Below are 15,715 nucleotides of genomic sequence, written 5' to 3'. Positions count from 1 at the left end.
ATGAGCTCGAGTTCTGCCGGGTGAGATGGAGGTCTGGGTTTCTCTTGTAGCCATGTTACCCCAGTGACCAGATTCTGGACAAAGGCACCACAATTACATTGATTAATGGCCATATTGGGCTTCAAACAGTGGAAACATTGTGAAGCTACTGAAAGGTTTTCGATTCCATACACGGAAATCTCGGTCGGAAAGTAAGACAGTCTGAATTAATTGGCAGTCAAGTCTCCTGCAGTACGGGTTTAATTGAAACCACCATTTTACTCAAAACCAGCAAAGCCAGTCAGGTTCCTGACACGACATTTGATGGAAAAGCTCTCCATGAAAACAGATGTTAATGACGCTGTTGGAGGGTTATGAGATTTAGGATGTGGGGTCACCTGGCATGTGTTTGTGTGGTTTGCTAAACTGGCTCCATGGATGGAAACAGTTCTCTTTTTTTTAAAAACCACATGCAAGACACCTTTCAGGTCTCTCTGGTGTCAGTGTGACATTTACAGAAGTCCTGTGGTGTCATGTATTTATATTGAATTGATCAAGTCGTGTTTTTATTAACTGTGACAGGCGTCTTTTGAAAATCTTGTGGTCAAAAAGAGATGGAGAGGAAAAATAATATTGGACCCTGTGGCTTCGAGGCTGTAGATTTCTCCTGTTTGAGGCAAGTCAGACGTAACCCACATGGGAGATTATTGCTTTGTTTTTATTCCTGAAGGTCAGATTCTTTGACTAAACGCCTTTTAATTGAGCTGCCATTAACCATTGGTTGATAAGACACTTATCCTTGATGCTTTCTCCCCCACCACCAATTTACATCTTATTGAGAGATTGAGATCACTATTAGTGATATGACCTTTACCCCCTAGCTTTAATCTAAGGGAACAATGACTATTACTGGGGACAAAAATGAGAAGTAAACAGATGATAAATATGAGAGGAAACACAACATTAATAGATGGTTAAAGGGAATCAAAATGCCCATATTTCAGTCAATCTTTCAAGAAAATTTCTCTAGAAATGTGTCCTTCCTTCCTATCTCTCTAAATGTGTGTGTTGTGTTGTCCGTTTTTGTTTTACTTAGTGAATTCTTAAGAAACCCGAACAAAAACCAAGGAAGTGACACTGTAAAAAAAAAAAACCCACATAGTCATGAGGCAAGTAGAAGGATGAATCAACTTAAGATTCATGGATATAAAGTCCATGATGACTCATTTTATTCTCTAAATTATCATCATATTAAAATTAAGGTATAAACCCAAGTAGCTTATGCTTTTATTTAACTCTGTGTCATATCTAAGACACTGTTTTAATATTTAGAAATATTTTTGTATTACATGAATAGATTTATCAAAATAGGCCTTTTATCCCCTCAAAATGAACATTTTATTATTGTGCTAAGCTTTTTTTTTTTTTTTAAATGAAAATACTATTGATCAGCTTGACAAAGCAGATCATTTTCTGGTAGTAGACTGGATGTACTGAAAGATTTTGGATAATATTGGCTTTCTATGCCTGCATGCAACACATTTTCTTCTTTTTTTCCACTTCTTGTTACCTGAATCCTTAAAAATGCTTTATGGAAGCTTCTTGCTGTATAAAACTTCCAGAGTCACCAAAATCTGATAGGAAACATGTTTTTTTTCTGCAGGTTCATTGATAGAGTCATTTTAAATCCAACAGAATAAAAAAAATAACTGGGATATTTTCTCTATCTGTGCATTAAAACGTGTCCAAAGAATTGATTAGATTTTTATTGTATTCAGAAGAACATTAATGTACATGCTACTGGTTGATGAATTTAAAGACTGAGCATGGTTGGAGTTCTTAGTTTTGATGTCATTAATGAATAGAAAGTTAAAAAAAATAATAATTTATCCACCAAATAGAGACCAAGGCCTAATAGGCTGGTTCTTGTCAGTGGCGCATCTTTACTATTTGCTGTTTTAAAGTTCTAAATAAAAACGGCAAATGCAACATTTTGCCATTTGCAGCATGAAACACATGATTGTGTTGATAAAAGGGAGAAATACAAGTGACTTAATAATTTCTAAAATAAAGCAATGGAAAAGCGAGTGAAATGGATTGAATGATGACATAGACAGAATGACTCAGACTGCTAGTAGGTAAATGTTAACTTTAAGAGGCCCAGTTCTAATGTTGTCAGTGTTGGTGACGGACAGGAAACTTTGTTAATTATTAAACACAAATGAGTCACACTGACTCCTACTTGCTGCTTTACCACCAGTTGAAACTAAATCAGGACATGGTCACCTTCACCATATTAGTCAGATCCTGGGGGTGAGTTTCATTTGAGCTGTGGAAATGGAGTCATGGGCTGTAAATATGACCAGTTTCATGAGAAGAAACCATCCAGGAGAGCAGAGTTTAAACTAATTTATGGTTTACTGCTGTTTTCCTTATATAAGTTTATTTCCTTTCGCTTGTCCAGTTTAAGCAGCATTCTTCTCACTGCAACCCCAGAGTTGATCAGCGACACGCATGCGACGCCGATCAGCTGTCGCTTAATCATGTGTGGCATCTGGCCGTTGTGTGTGAGGATTTTACTGCATGCAGATGCTAAATGCCGTTGTGTGGTTTCTGGAGTTTTATTGAGAAATGTGTGGGGCTCGCCGAGTGGCTGTGAGCTCAGCAGATAAAACACACAAGTGTGTTTTAAAGCGCACACAGTTGAGTAGAAATCTAAACTGACTTTCTGTGCGGACAGCTGGGTTAGTCTTACAGTTGTGTGTTTTTTTCCTCTGTATTTGTCTTTTATCCGTCTCGTTTTTGTCTCCTGTTGCTTTGTCTGCCGGGGGAAAACATCTGTAAATCGCTCAACTGGGCACAAAACACACCCGTCAGTGAAGCATTAAAGCAGTAAGAAAAAAAAACAACAACTACTAAAGCATTTTCTAATGTGAACATGTTAAAATCTCATGCATTTCCTACACTGAAGGCTTTTTCTGCTCCTTCATTACACAATGAAGAGGCTGTTTTATTCTGCAGGATAAAAACAGCGCTGGCAGAACAACTGTTCTTTTGTGGCTGATGTTATGTCTGCTTTGGTTCTTTTTTGGCCATGGAAACAAAGATTTTTCCTGTTGTATAGTCTAAATCAGGCACCAAGAAACCCAAACCCTGTAAGGCAGGTGTGTGGGCTCCTTTGATGAAAAATGTTATTTTTAAAAGCATTTAATGGGCTACTTCTTACTTAGTTTAGTTCACCCTTAGTGCTCTCTAATGCACTTAGCAGTGCGATGAAAGATTTCCAACTTCTCTGGGAAAATTTTCTGCAAAACTAATTATACACCAAAAACTGCTGAATTATTTAGCAGTACAGTTTTACTTACTGTAGGGTAAAAATAGCACAATTATTTCAACTTGGATGACTTATTGAAACAGAAGTGGAGTTTCTCATTCACACTGGGCTTTATTTACTTCCTTTCTGTGCAAATTGGGTGAATCCCGCTGCTGGCAACCAGCTTCTGAATCAACAGCGTACACACAAGCTAATCCTGTGGGGCACGGGCGAATTTAGGGCAAGCCTGATTAGTAGTGCCACCGCTTATCATCCACAGCCAGAGGGAGAGGGGAATGGGGGTTGGAGAGACATTGGGAAATTGGGGGGGAGGTAAATGGGAGGTTGGAAATGGGAATGTGGCGGTGAGGGAGTTGAAGGTGTATTTTGAAAGGATTCATCTGAATTCATCCAGATTTAAAGGTAAATGCAAAGAATTGGGATCAATAGAATAAACAGGAATAAGAAAGTAGAAGAGTAGCATTCCATTAAATGATAAATTGAATGCTACTCTGCAACCTTTTATGCTCATTCCTGTTTTTCATTGATTTCAGCTCCTCTTCTCTCTCGCTCTCAACCCTTTTTTTCATGCCTCATAATTCCCCCGTGTCCCCTAAGACCTCACTGATGTGTGCTGCTGCCCCCACTTAAGCAGAACCTCAAAGGAGATGCCAAGGCTGTGTCTCAGGGTCACTTGACTTTTTTGATGTCTTCACCTCTGAGTGGAGAGGAGGAAGGCCACAGTATCACCAGCCATTCGAGTGAGAGGCTTCCCCCCTGCTCAAAGATGTTTCTTTCTTACTGTTACATCACAGCTCAAGGATAAAAGCAAACAGGTAGTTCTCAAACCGCAGGGGGCTGTTTTACTAGTGTTCACCTGAAATCTGGGTACAAAACTACTTCCAGATCTAGCAAAGCTTACATCAGACCCACATGCAGCCTTTAGATGTTCTGCTCAAGAGAAAAATCAGCATGAATAAAGTATTAATTCTCTAATTAACACTTTATTGTAAGCAACAAAATGGAGATAAATCTAGAAAGTCAAACTGCTTACTCCCATTATGGTCTACAACCTAAAATATTTCAGATTTACTTCAGGCTGAGGTTTATAACTAAATTTAATTAGTTGGCTTGGATCAGGCTCGGACACAATGTCTACTGGCTTGGGTCCGGTCGGGCTGGATGTTTTAGGCCCAATCCAACTCTAATCCACGGAGCTTCTTCCACATGGAAACATCTGATAAACGTTTATTCTATAAGGTATTGCTTTTTGCAACACAGGTATTTTGAAGTAAGGTCCACACTATAGCTGATTGCAGGTTTTGCCATTTCCACTTACATGCAACAAGATCTTCAGTTCTCTTTTACAGACACATTACATGGAATAATACTAAATTACTGCCAATTTCCAATTGCAATCAGCCAGCACCAATAAAATTAACTACCACTGACAAAAAAACTCTTTACTGTTATAAATTATAATAGGTTATTATTTTAAATATTTTTTAACTCTTATAATTAGAAACCTAATCTTATTTATGGCACCAATAACTGATTTAAGGGCTCCTTCCTGATAGTGAAATTGTATTATTTAATATTTTACATGAGCTTCTGTTATTAGAAAAGCTGAAGTTGCTTCTCTTCTTCCCCTAGAACAGTTCATGATCCCATGTCAACATAGATTTAATATTTAGCTGCAGAGCTTTTATACCACACCCAGTTTCAGTTTTATGCTCAGTGATGCTTCGGGCTGCGGTTTCTTTAGCTAAAGCGCCTCACCCACACAAATACGGACGTTATAGCAGGAAATGATTGTTTTATTTAGATATTTATGACTTTGCCTCAGACATTGCAAATGCCACAAATGCACAGAATGTTATATGTTTTTGCTTTTCTGTGAAAAGTATAAAATAACTCATATTAGCTGCTTGTCAGGCCCGGTAAGCTGTCTGTGTTTTTTCGACCAAAGACATTTTCTAGGTTGAGCACCAGCAACAAGTGGGGGAGGGGTAGCCATTAATTGTGTTGTTCATCATTTATTGTGATATATTTCATAAGAGTTTTGATTTATTGATCTCTAAAATTTAAAATATTAAATGTGATTACTGTCTGCGGTTTAGTGACACAAGTTACACTTATTTATGTGAGCGATGTGCTAAAGAAGTGCATTAAAAATGGATATGTTTGGAGAGAGCAGTATTTGTGTTTGTGGGGGTATGACTGCTGTGTAATGCAGTCAACGCCATACAGTTACCTAAAAAATAAATAATAGCTTGTATAGTTATCGTTATCACATCACAATTAAATTTCTCCATACAGCCGAATAAAACTGAGGTCATTCCCGTACTTTCACTGGTATCCCGCTGAAAAGACGTGATTCTGAAACTCTGATACATGTCAAGTTGTCCGTGGTCCAGATTTTCTAAATTTGTAAAAATGTCACTCAGGGTTTGCGGTTTTGCTTCAGTAGCTTTCAAGTGTGTCAGTTTGTGTCAAGATATGGTCAGAGGAGCCGAGTGGAGAGCAAAGCTCTACAAGGTTTCTTTGTTCATCCTGACTTTTGGGTTTGTTTACAGAATCCGTTTCAAATGTTCTATTTTTTCACTTGTATTTTTCTGTTTTCAGGATTTTTGTTTTTCACTTTGTCAGTGTTAGTGGACTTTTACTAACTTGTTGATGCTTTCGTTTGACATTTAATGATAAACTTGTGCAAACTGACTTCAGTTCTAATCTTGACAATCTACTAACATCTAAAGCAGGATACACTTGAATAGCTGACATTTGTCATCAGTCAAAGCAGAGACAATGAGCAATTTAGAAACAATATAAAGATAAGTAAATGCTTCTCACTATTTAGAGTCTTCTTTTAACAGGCCCTACATGTGTCTTGTAAATGAGAGTTAACACTATTGTGCATATAATGAATCATCCATTTGACATCTCAGCAGTGCACAATCACTTTGCTCATTTGTTATGTGGTTTAGTGTTGAAATATCAGAAGCAAAACAATCTAAAAATGTGCTTCAGATTAAACATTTAAATACTCAGAGAACATGTTTACAAATAAAGGTCATACATGATTGTGTTTGACAGTTGTTTAATATCGTACACACCATCAGAAGTGTTAATAAATAGTTCATTACTGCTACTTTCATCATGTTTTAATGTGCATAGCAGCCATGTTGGAGACTAAACTTCAACATGGCTGCTCTTGTTGTATTTCTGATTGGTTAACTCAGAAGTCCTGAGACAAGAGAATGCAACTTTAACCATGTCAACAAACCAAACATCATGCTAATAATTCGACTCTGACTGGTAACCGGCTACAAGAAAATCTGACCTTTATCTGTTATTATATGCATTAAAACATAAAACTCACATTTTTCTTAGCCTGGCAAATGCATCAACAAACCGGGTGCTCTTTGATGCACTGGTTTGAGCTTAATAAGAACCAGAAAAATGCTACAGAGATAAGCTTTGACCCAAAAATGTGGATCATTTTAGATTTCACTATTCTGGAGTTGAAGAGGGTTTTTCTTTACCCTCCTAAATTAACATGTTTTCTGTGTTTTTCCAACAAATTAACATGAAAAAACAGAAGTGGTTCACAAACTAGCATGATATTGATGTTTGTGTTTGTTCTGAAACTAGACATTAAAATTTGCCATAAATTTTAATCATCCCAGCTGAGTAACCTTCAACAGGTGTTTATGACCGACAGAAGAGAGCAGGGAAGCCGTTTTCCCTCTTCGGCACACAGAGATGCAATAATTTAGGGTGAGAAGCAAACATGGAGCGGGTCAGACTCCCAGTTCGTTCAGGCGGTCCTCCAATAGCTGCTTTTCTACATTAACCTGTGAAGTAGTTTTGCCAAAACGTATCATTTAGAGGAAGCTGCAGCTGCATAATTTAAAATGGCACTGAGTGGCTGTACACATGTGTGTCTATGGGATTGTGGTGATCATGCAGCTGTGTCCTGTCTCTCTGCAGGCGCCAAACATTCACGTGTGTGTGTGTGTGTGTGTGTGTGTGTGTGGGTGTGTGTGCGTGTGTGTGTGTGCGTGTGTGTGTTCGTGTGCGTGCGTGTGTGTGTGTGTGTGTCCAGAGACTATGGGGGAAGGAACATGTGGGTCTCTCACTCCAGCTTTTCTCTCCATCCCGTCGGTTTTGATTGACAGAAGAAGAAGGGAGGTGTATAATTTATCACATCCCACTTGGTCCCTCGGTGCCCTGCAGCCACAGGACCGAGGTTGGTCCCTCAGAGCAAAAGTCAGATTATTAAATCCTTCATGGACAACACACACATGCACACGCCCTCTCTCTCACACACACGCCTGCACGCACGCACACACTCGCTGTTGGCATACCTCCCTGGAAGCCTCTCTGTCATGTTTAATGTATAATGAATGAATGATTCATGGCGGGGGAGAGAATTTTGTATTTTAGGAGTACTTACTCATTTATGCAGCTACCGCTCGCTTTTTGCCTTAGATTAGATTTTTTATAAAACTATAATTACACATTCTTGTTTTATATTTGTGCAATATTATTGTCTCATATGAGAAAATATCACATTGCTGCTATTAAGAAGGCTCATCAGTTGTCTAATTGTGACTATAAATGAGATAAAATGTATGCATGAAATCTCTTAATGCGTCACACTCCATTATAAAGCATTTCCTGTTGATATTTTAGTGATAACTGAGGCTTGAATTGCAATCGGGTTAATTGCACAAGATACAATAGTTTCACCCAAATCCTTAGAAAATGAACGATAAAAAGAAATAAAAATCTAACTCAGGCTCCTTGTGGGCAAACAGACCTTCAAGATGTCATCAATCCAAAGGATCCAAATGGAGACAGAAAGGCAGGGAACCATGAGGCAGATACACTTAAATAATTGAACTGAGACTCCGGAGCTCAAAAATAAACCGTGAAACTGTCAGCTTAGCATAAGCCAGCAGAAACCGACAGGGTACAGGAAACCAACAGGAGGATCTGATAAAGAACCAGGAAGTATTACTGACTGATGGCTGGAGCGCTGATTGCAGATGAGTAACAGGTGCAGGAGCCTGAAACCACACAGCATTTCAAAATTCCCCAAACAGAAGGAAGACAAATCAGAAGTTTATTCAGAATATATAAACTGTGGAGCTTAACATTCTGAAACAAGAACATTTTGTTTTCTTTTGCTGCAAATTAATTTACATAAACATAGAAGTGCAAAGACAAGTAAATTGAAACCCAGTTTTATTCAAATATAAACATACAGTGCTCCTCTACTTACAGAAACATAAACCATGCTACTACAAGCACAACATTAGACATTATATTTATTTTAATTGCAAAGTTTCTTTAGCTATGATTGTAGAATCAGTTGTACTTTGTTGAGCCTGTTTGACCAATAGCCAGGGGACAAATGTGAGCGAGCTTTGCTTTTCACTGTTAATATCCAAAACAACGGGGTAAGGGCAAAAGTAAGTATATATGGAATCGCTATTATTATCACAGTACCAATGGTTGCAATATCACATTCGTAAAAATCAGCTTGGAAGCCATATTTGGTTAGATGTGTTTCAGTTGGTTTTGCTGCTTCACACTCGACACGCTTGAATCTTCTCATCATATGCATAATGTCAATGGCTAAAATGCTAAAGCTAACATAAAATAGTGGTAAAACTATTGATTAATGTCAATGTTCTTTTTATTCTGTGGTATGCAAGTTGTATATTCTGTTTAGTGGTTTGATAAGAATCCCAATCCTTAGTCTTCTTTATACATGTTTGCATTCATAGATTTTAGAGATTATAGCATATAAATAAAAGCCTACCCTGCTGTTATTTGTTACTGAATGTGTCACCTTGATATTATAATCCTCTCTGTAATGGAGAAAATCTTCTTCTAGGACAACAGCGCTAACAACTGCATCAACTCTTCCTGGTTGATCTGTTGAGGAAGTAGAGTTCTACTTTTGGCTGACCTCAGTTTGTTTGGTTAGAATGACCTTAAATATATAAATTAATAACTTAGATTAGAGTATGTATGTCTGTCAGAGTCCTGCATTTTGCTAATGCAGAGGCAGATGGTGCAGCTCTAGGAATCATCTCTCTGCATTGGGTGAACAGCAGGTGGTGCCATCATGTGCAACTTGCTGTGGATGTGTGTGCGTGTCCTACACAGCAAGTGAGGAGAGTTCACAAGGACGTGGCTCCAGATCTTGCTTTTGGCTCGTGTCACTAACACTTATGTCTACTTTGCTAAACATGGTTGCATGCATATGTGTGTATGAGACCTGAAATGAAGAAATATGCTGTTGAAGAAGTCAACTCAGGGTTGTGAGGTTTGAAGGAAACAACGGCTGGGAAAAAGGAAATTTAAAAAATGGTTTTATTACTTTTTCTTTGTGTTTTTAAGAGATTAGCGTGATCAATCTGGTGTGGTAAAACTGGGCTGAAAACTACACAGCAAAACTCAAAACATTACCAAATATTTTTGGTGCAAATCTCTTATTACACTTGAAATAAAACAGAACGAATTTACAAGTAACTCTTCAGAAATTTATAAGCGCTTTTTTGAATTCAATAATTCCTTAACATTGATGAAAAAGTTCCATCAGCAGATTGTTTCACTGGTCAAATTGGGAAAAACCTCCTGATATAAGTGTAATAATCTGCCAGTTTTATAGTGGAGGATGGTCAATAGGGAATTTTACAGTACTGTTGTGATAACGATAAAGATTAAAAAACATTTTCTACTTATTTTTAGGTGATAAATAGCTTTGCAGTAGCGAGACAAAATGGCACATCATTCAAACGCCACAAACAGAAATACTGTTCTTGAAAAACACTCATCTGAAATAAGATTCTTCAAGATGCCATTTACTTAGAAATGTGTGGTTTATATGACTGGACTGCTCCCAGTAGCTGCATTTCATCATGTTTTCGAAATTACTGACATTTATTGATGTGTTTATGGAAAAAAATGAATAGAAAAGTGAAAATAACATTTACAAACACACTGTCAGTTTTAAAAAAAAGTATTTAATATCTACAGCTGAAATTTATCATAACAATAAATAAAAATTCTCATCATGACAAGAATTGTTTCACGATAAATGGTAAAGAATATGATAAAAGCCCACTCCTACAGAAGACATTTAACAGTTTTCTCGTGTTGCTCAACATCTTTGTCGTCACTTTGACTAATTTCCAGGAAGCGCAGGGCGAATGAGAGCCGCTCTTGTGATTTGACAGCCTGGAGGCCATTAGCGGAACAGATGGCTTCTCAGTAAATGAGAAATGACATTCATGTGAAATGTTATGGGAAACAGACACAGGCTATCTGCACGGGGGGGTCTGGACAGAGGCGAGAGGAGAGAAAGTGTCTGATTGGGTTACTGGCAGATGTCAGTGTGCTGTTGGGGTCTTCTCGTTTTGCAGAACCGAACGACGCAGCGCAGACAGACGGACGGCCTCTTAAGTGGAAAACCATGTCAGCGCTGAGCGCCGTTTATCAGGCCGCCCCGACGTGGCGCTTTGAGTCTCATCCGACATACGAGAAACAGAGGATGATTGCGCCGGTGTAAATCTTTCAGTCGACAGCTGCTACACTGGAGGTCATGTTGCTCCAAAATGCATTTGGATAAATTCTCTGTCCATTCTTCCAGAAAATATAAATTTTAAGTAATTTAGAGAATTTAAACTGGGCTTTTCACAGATAGATAGTTCATGTCTTTGTGTTAGTCTGTTGAACACAGGCCAAATATAGGTAGTTTTCTTTTCTATGTGCTGGACCTGAAAAATAATTATGGGTTTGTCTCCCTCATCTGTCCTCCGTGTTTGTCCTTATAATCAGCGAAGACAAGAGAAAACACCTGGGTGCTGCTCTAGGCGTTTTATTTAGACATATTTCAGGTTGGCTTGCAGCCCAACCTTCCTAAAACCTTTTTAAGCTGGCCTTGGTTAGTAAATCTTTACATTTCTGATGTTTTTCATTTCAGCACAGTCCTTGTATCTGACCATGACAACAGATTTACAGGTACCGCTGAGGAAAAATGGTTAAATTGGACAAATGGAAACTAAAATGAAAAGTGTCAGGCCTAAAATATTATGAAACTCCTGTTTTTTAAGAAATATTAAAAAAAAAATTCCCACAATGGATTTGTGAGATTCGGTGTCCTTCACTCCATCATCTATTTGCCAAGTTTTCTGCAAATAGCTCTTTTGGAAATCATTTTGTTGGTGGTGAAATAACATTTTTCGTTCCCTCAAAGTGATATTTGTGATATTTTTTATAGCGTCAACTAAAGGAAGTGGAAAAATGAGTCAAAGTTGTTTGGATATTCAAGAGACTTTTTATATCTGGATGTTTGTGGCGTTTCAAATAATAAAAAATATATTTATCTAGAAATAAGTTCTTGTAACCATTTCACTGGACATGGATGAATAAACTATATTTTCTGCTGTTTTTCTAAATCATGCCCAGCATTTCTAAAGACTTGTATTACATATGTTGTACCCTGGCAGATTGCTCTTTTGGTGTGTTTGTTTTGTTGCCAGCTGTAAAGTGAGATTTTAAATACTTCAAAATAATCTTATTTTTGATGAATAGTAATCAGGAGAAAGAATTATGATACAGACATGAGTTTTGGCAGCTGAATGCTGCTAATCATATTTTGGCACCGTTGGTAGTTAATAGTGGGCATGCAGCCCATGCTGTTTGTGTTTGCTCTTTGTCTTTTTTCCCCTCCATTATGGAAATGTTTAAAGGAAATGCAGTACGTTGCTTGAACGGAAGGCAGTCATTGTCGTGGAGTGTATTAAAGTGTATGTAGTGTTTGCTAATTTTTCCATGTTGTAGTTCATTTTATTTTAATTACTAGCCGATTTCTTTTGCCATAAATTATTGGTGTAACAATAGATTTTAAAGAGCAGATCCGTACACGCAGGATAAACATGATGCACCTTTTCCACTGGGGCCTAAAACTGCACACAACTGTAAGCCGTGTTGTTGATGAGACTCATAATTCATTAATTAGTACGTTTTGTTTGTGTCGCTTGAATGATCAACATCGGTGTTAAATCCTCTGTGATCAGCAGGTACAGTATGTTTGTGTTTTATCAGGTTGTGTTTGCAAACTCGTCTCTTGAGTTACTTCTTTGGACATGAGACGCATGCTTGCGCATGTGGGCGTATGCGTGTCTTCTGTCCATAATTACGCCCGGCCCTTTTTCATTAAAGGTCAGCTTGAAAAGAAAAAAACTGAAATCTGTCAGATTTCCCCTCATTTAAACACACAGGTGCAGTTAAAGTCTTCCACCAAAGACACTGAATAAAACAGCTGTGCTTTTCCCCTCTCTGTAGTGAGGATACACACACACACACACACACGCATTCACACACACATGATGCTTTGTTGTAAAGAGGAAAAGAGTAGGAGGGAGAGTGACTGACTGAGAGAGCAAACAAGAGCTGGAGCGCTATTCAAAAGCTTCTGGGATTTGATTTATGCGATCCATTTCAGAAGAGGAGACAAATATAGCTGATATAGCACACCATGTATTATGTAGAGAAGAGTCTATTGTTTACTGTACATTACTATGTTTTATTATTTAGCCTGTTTTATGTCTCCCTGGGGAATGAAATTGATTCAAATACAGAGCTCCACATGAACAACAGATTCAAAACAAACACAGAGAAATGGCACTAATTCTTCCTCCCTCTCTTTTTCTGTTTTGTGCAGCAGAGCGAGAGACATTCAAGGGTGTGACGAACTTCAGCACCTTCCTGCTGGACTCTTCCACAGGGACCCTTTTCCTGGGCGCCAAGGACGCCATTCTAGCTGTGGACACCAAAAACCTGAAGCAACCACCAAAAAAGGTGATGCTGCAGTGGATAAGAGCAAATTTATATGTGTGTGTGAACTGTGTGGATAGAAATGGATCCCAAATGATCAAATGTTTCCTTTTCACACCAGATGAAGCAAATAAGTCATTTGAGTCAACTATTCATTTATGAGTATGCCACCCTTCATCTTCTGCTTGATTTAGGAATATTTTTTTTTATTACTACAATGTATTTATGTTGAAATTTTGCCTTTTCTGTACAGAATTCCTATTGCACAAACATTTTCCCAGTGAGAGACAATAAAATATATTTATATTCTACTCATAATTCTTATGATTAGATCAGAAAAGTTAGAGAACTTTTATGTAACATAAGCTTTAGAAAAGTCTTGATTTGATTTGATAAAAAAATTTATAAAAAAATGCAAAGGGAAAGGGTGAAATATGATTAAAGCAAATTTTATTTTATTCCAAAAAGAAAAGACAAGTTTCACTCACTTCTGGATCTCATGAATGTAGAGATGGATTATAAATAACAAAGTGTTGTATTTTTAACTGGCTTGTTTTTCCTGGATTTGCCCTTTTACCTCATGTTTCAGATACACTGGGAAAGAAAACTTCTTCCAGAGTTGGAGAAAAGAGCATGTCCCACCTCTTGATAATATGAACATAAAATACAATTTGTCTTAAAGGATATTTAAAGATCAGCCTTTTCCAGTGACAGGCAACAATAGCAAATCGTTTTGGGTTACAGGATGTGATTAATCTGATATTGATTAGCTATCTGTAAGCAGTTGTTGACTCTTTCTTCTCACCTTCCTTCAGATTGATTGGGCCGTACCGGAAGAGAAAAGGAAGTCTTGCGTGGGGAAAGGAAAGACAGAGGTGAGACTTTTTTAAAGCCCTTCATCTTCTGTTTGGATTTAGAAATAACTCAGATTTATAGACTCAATCAGGTACTAATAATTCATTCTATCTACATTTTTGATTTAGAGGCTCCTGTTGTTTGCTGTTCTAGTGTCGTCAATCTGTGCAGCATGGCGAAAGAGTACTCTAGTTCTATGGTCAACTATTATATATATTTTTTGGGGATTTGGGATTTTTTTTGTTTTGTTTATTCAGTGCAAAACATAAATGTGATGTGGGTAACTCTTTTCAATTGATGTGATCAGCCTCACTAGATATTTTTATTATTATTTTCAATATAATTTGCATAAAGCAAACAAACAAAAAAAGAACAAAAAATCTCTTATGTTGTCTGATGGAAAACAGGTGATAAAAGCAAAACACCTGAAACATCACATGTAATTTTGTGAAATTATTTTCATATTTTTGGGACATATGTACTTGTAGGTGGTATGTACTGGATCCAAGTTGTATTTACCTCTTCACCTATTTTTGGTAGCATACATTTGTGTATGCTACACACAGAAATGTGTGTGTGTGTGTGTTTCACAAGCCCATGTTACTGGGCATCAGACATGAAGTTCTGGGACTGATGCCAGGCCCTCATACAAGGTGTTAGCTCGCGAACGGACACAGAATCAGGAGACAGGCTGTATATAAAGTCACAGATGTCCACTAACCGCCGGAAACTGATTAAATAGAGCGTAAAGTACAGTCAAGCTTTGCATCTTCTTCTACAGTGTCTACTTAAAGTAAATGCTAAGATGTATTTGTTGATTCATGCCAGAGTGATTCATTATTTTTAATGCAATGTCAGATTGACAACCCTTTTAAGCTTTAATGGAAGCTTACAAGTCCATTTTAGCTGTTTTATAGATAGCACTTTTCTGTGTAAAAAACTGGGAAGCTGACTCACTGATAAAAGCAGGAATACAAAGGGATTTTTATCATGCAAAAACATTGATTAAAAGATTATGCCTGAGTCAGAGGGAATAAGAAGAGAGAAGGAAGCAGCTATGAGAAAAAGCAAGACTGCGTTTAGAAAACCACTGCGACAGACTCAACAGAAGACCACCTGCGTGTATTTGTGTGCTTGGTTATCTTTGAAAGAGACAGCTTAGAACTGCTGGAGTGAGAACATTTTGAAGAACTGAGGACATTTCACACCACATTTAAGGGTTTATACAGCTTTACAGTGAAGGTGGTGCAGGCACTTAGATTTACTGGGGAAACTAGGAGAGTAGCGGTTTACTAGAAAATTTGCTAACTTAGAAACCCTTTTTTTAAGCAGCTTTTCTAAGTTAACCATAACATTATATTTCTGGGTTTTTATTGTCTTTTTCTAAGGTTCACTGACAGCATAACATGCACAGTTTTCTTCAATAAAAACAGGATCAGAATTGCACTTATGCAGGCTTTAATATTTGCATACATGTTTGCAAATGCTTTTAGCTTCAGCTTGTTGATGACGATAAATATGTGTGAGGTTAAAGTTCAACTTCCAATACTTGAACATAAGTGGAGAGGCATGCTACACTCTTCCACATTTTCTAACCGGGAAGGAAACGTTTCATTCCAGGAACTGAGACTGGATTAGGATGGTACTCTGGTACAACTGGAAAAAAAAAAAACTTAAGAACCCCCCTAGTTTCTCTGATTTTACTTTTATAGG

The 15,715-nt window shown here is 37.6% G+C and overlaps 1 protein-coding gene across 1 annotated transcript in view; it reads left to right on the top strand.

The window, feature by feature from the left end:
- The window catches only part of sema4f (sema domain, immunoglobulin domain (Ig), transmembrane domain (TM) and short cytoplasmic domain, (semaphorin) 4F), a 53,432-nt gene that overhangs the window by 30,137 nt on the left and 7,580 nt on the right, over positions 1-15,715 (top strand). Inside the window, 2 exon segments of the mRNA XM_055051204.1 lie at positions 13,035-13,171; positions 13,963-14,022. Coding sequence (XP_054907179.1) covers positions 13,035-13,171; positions 13,963-14,022 — 197 coding nt within the window.

This window comes from Poeciliopsis prolifica, unplaced genomic scaffold (genome assembly GCF_027474105.1).
Source record: "Poeciliopsis prolifica strain line A6 unplaced genomic scaffold, Auburn_PproV2 SCAFFOLD032, whole genome shotgun sequence".
NCBI lineage: Eukaryota > Metazoa > Chordata > Actinopteri > Cyprinodontiformes > Poeciliidae > Poeciliopsis > Poeciliopsis prolifica.
The sequence above is the reverse complement of the archived record's forward strand: the minus strand, read 5'-3'. Positions and strand labels throughout refer to the sequence as shown.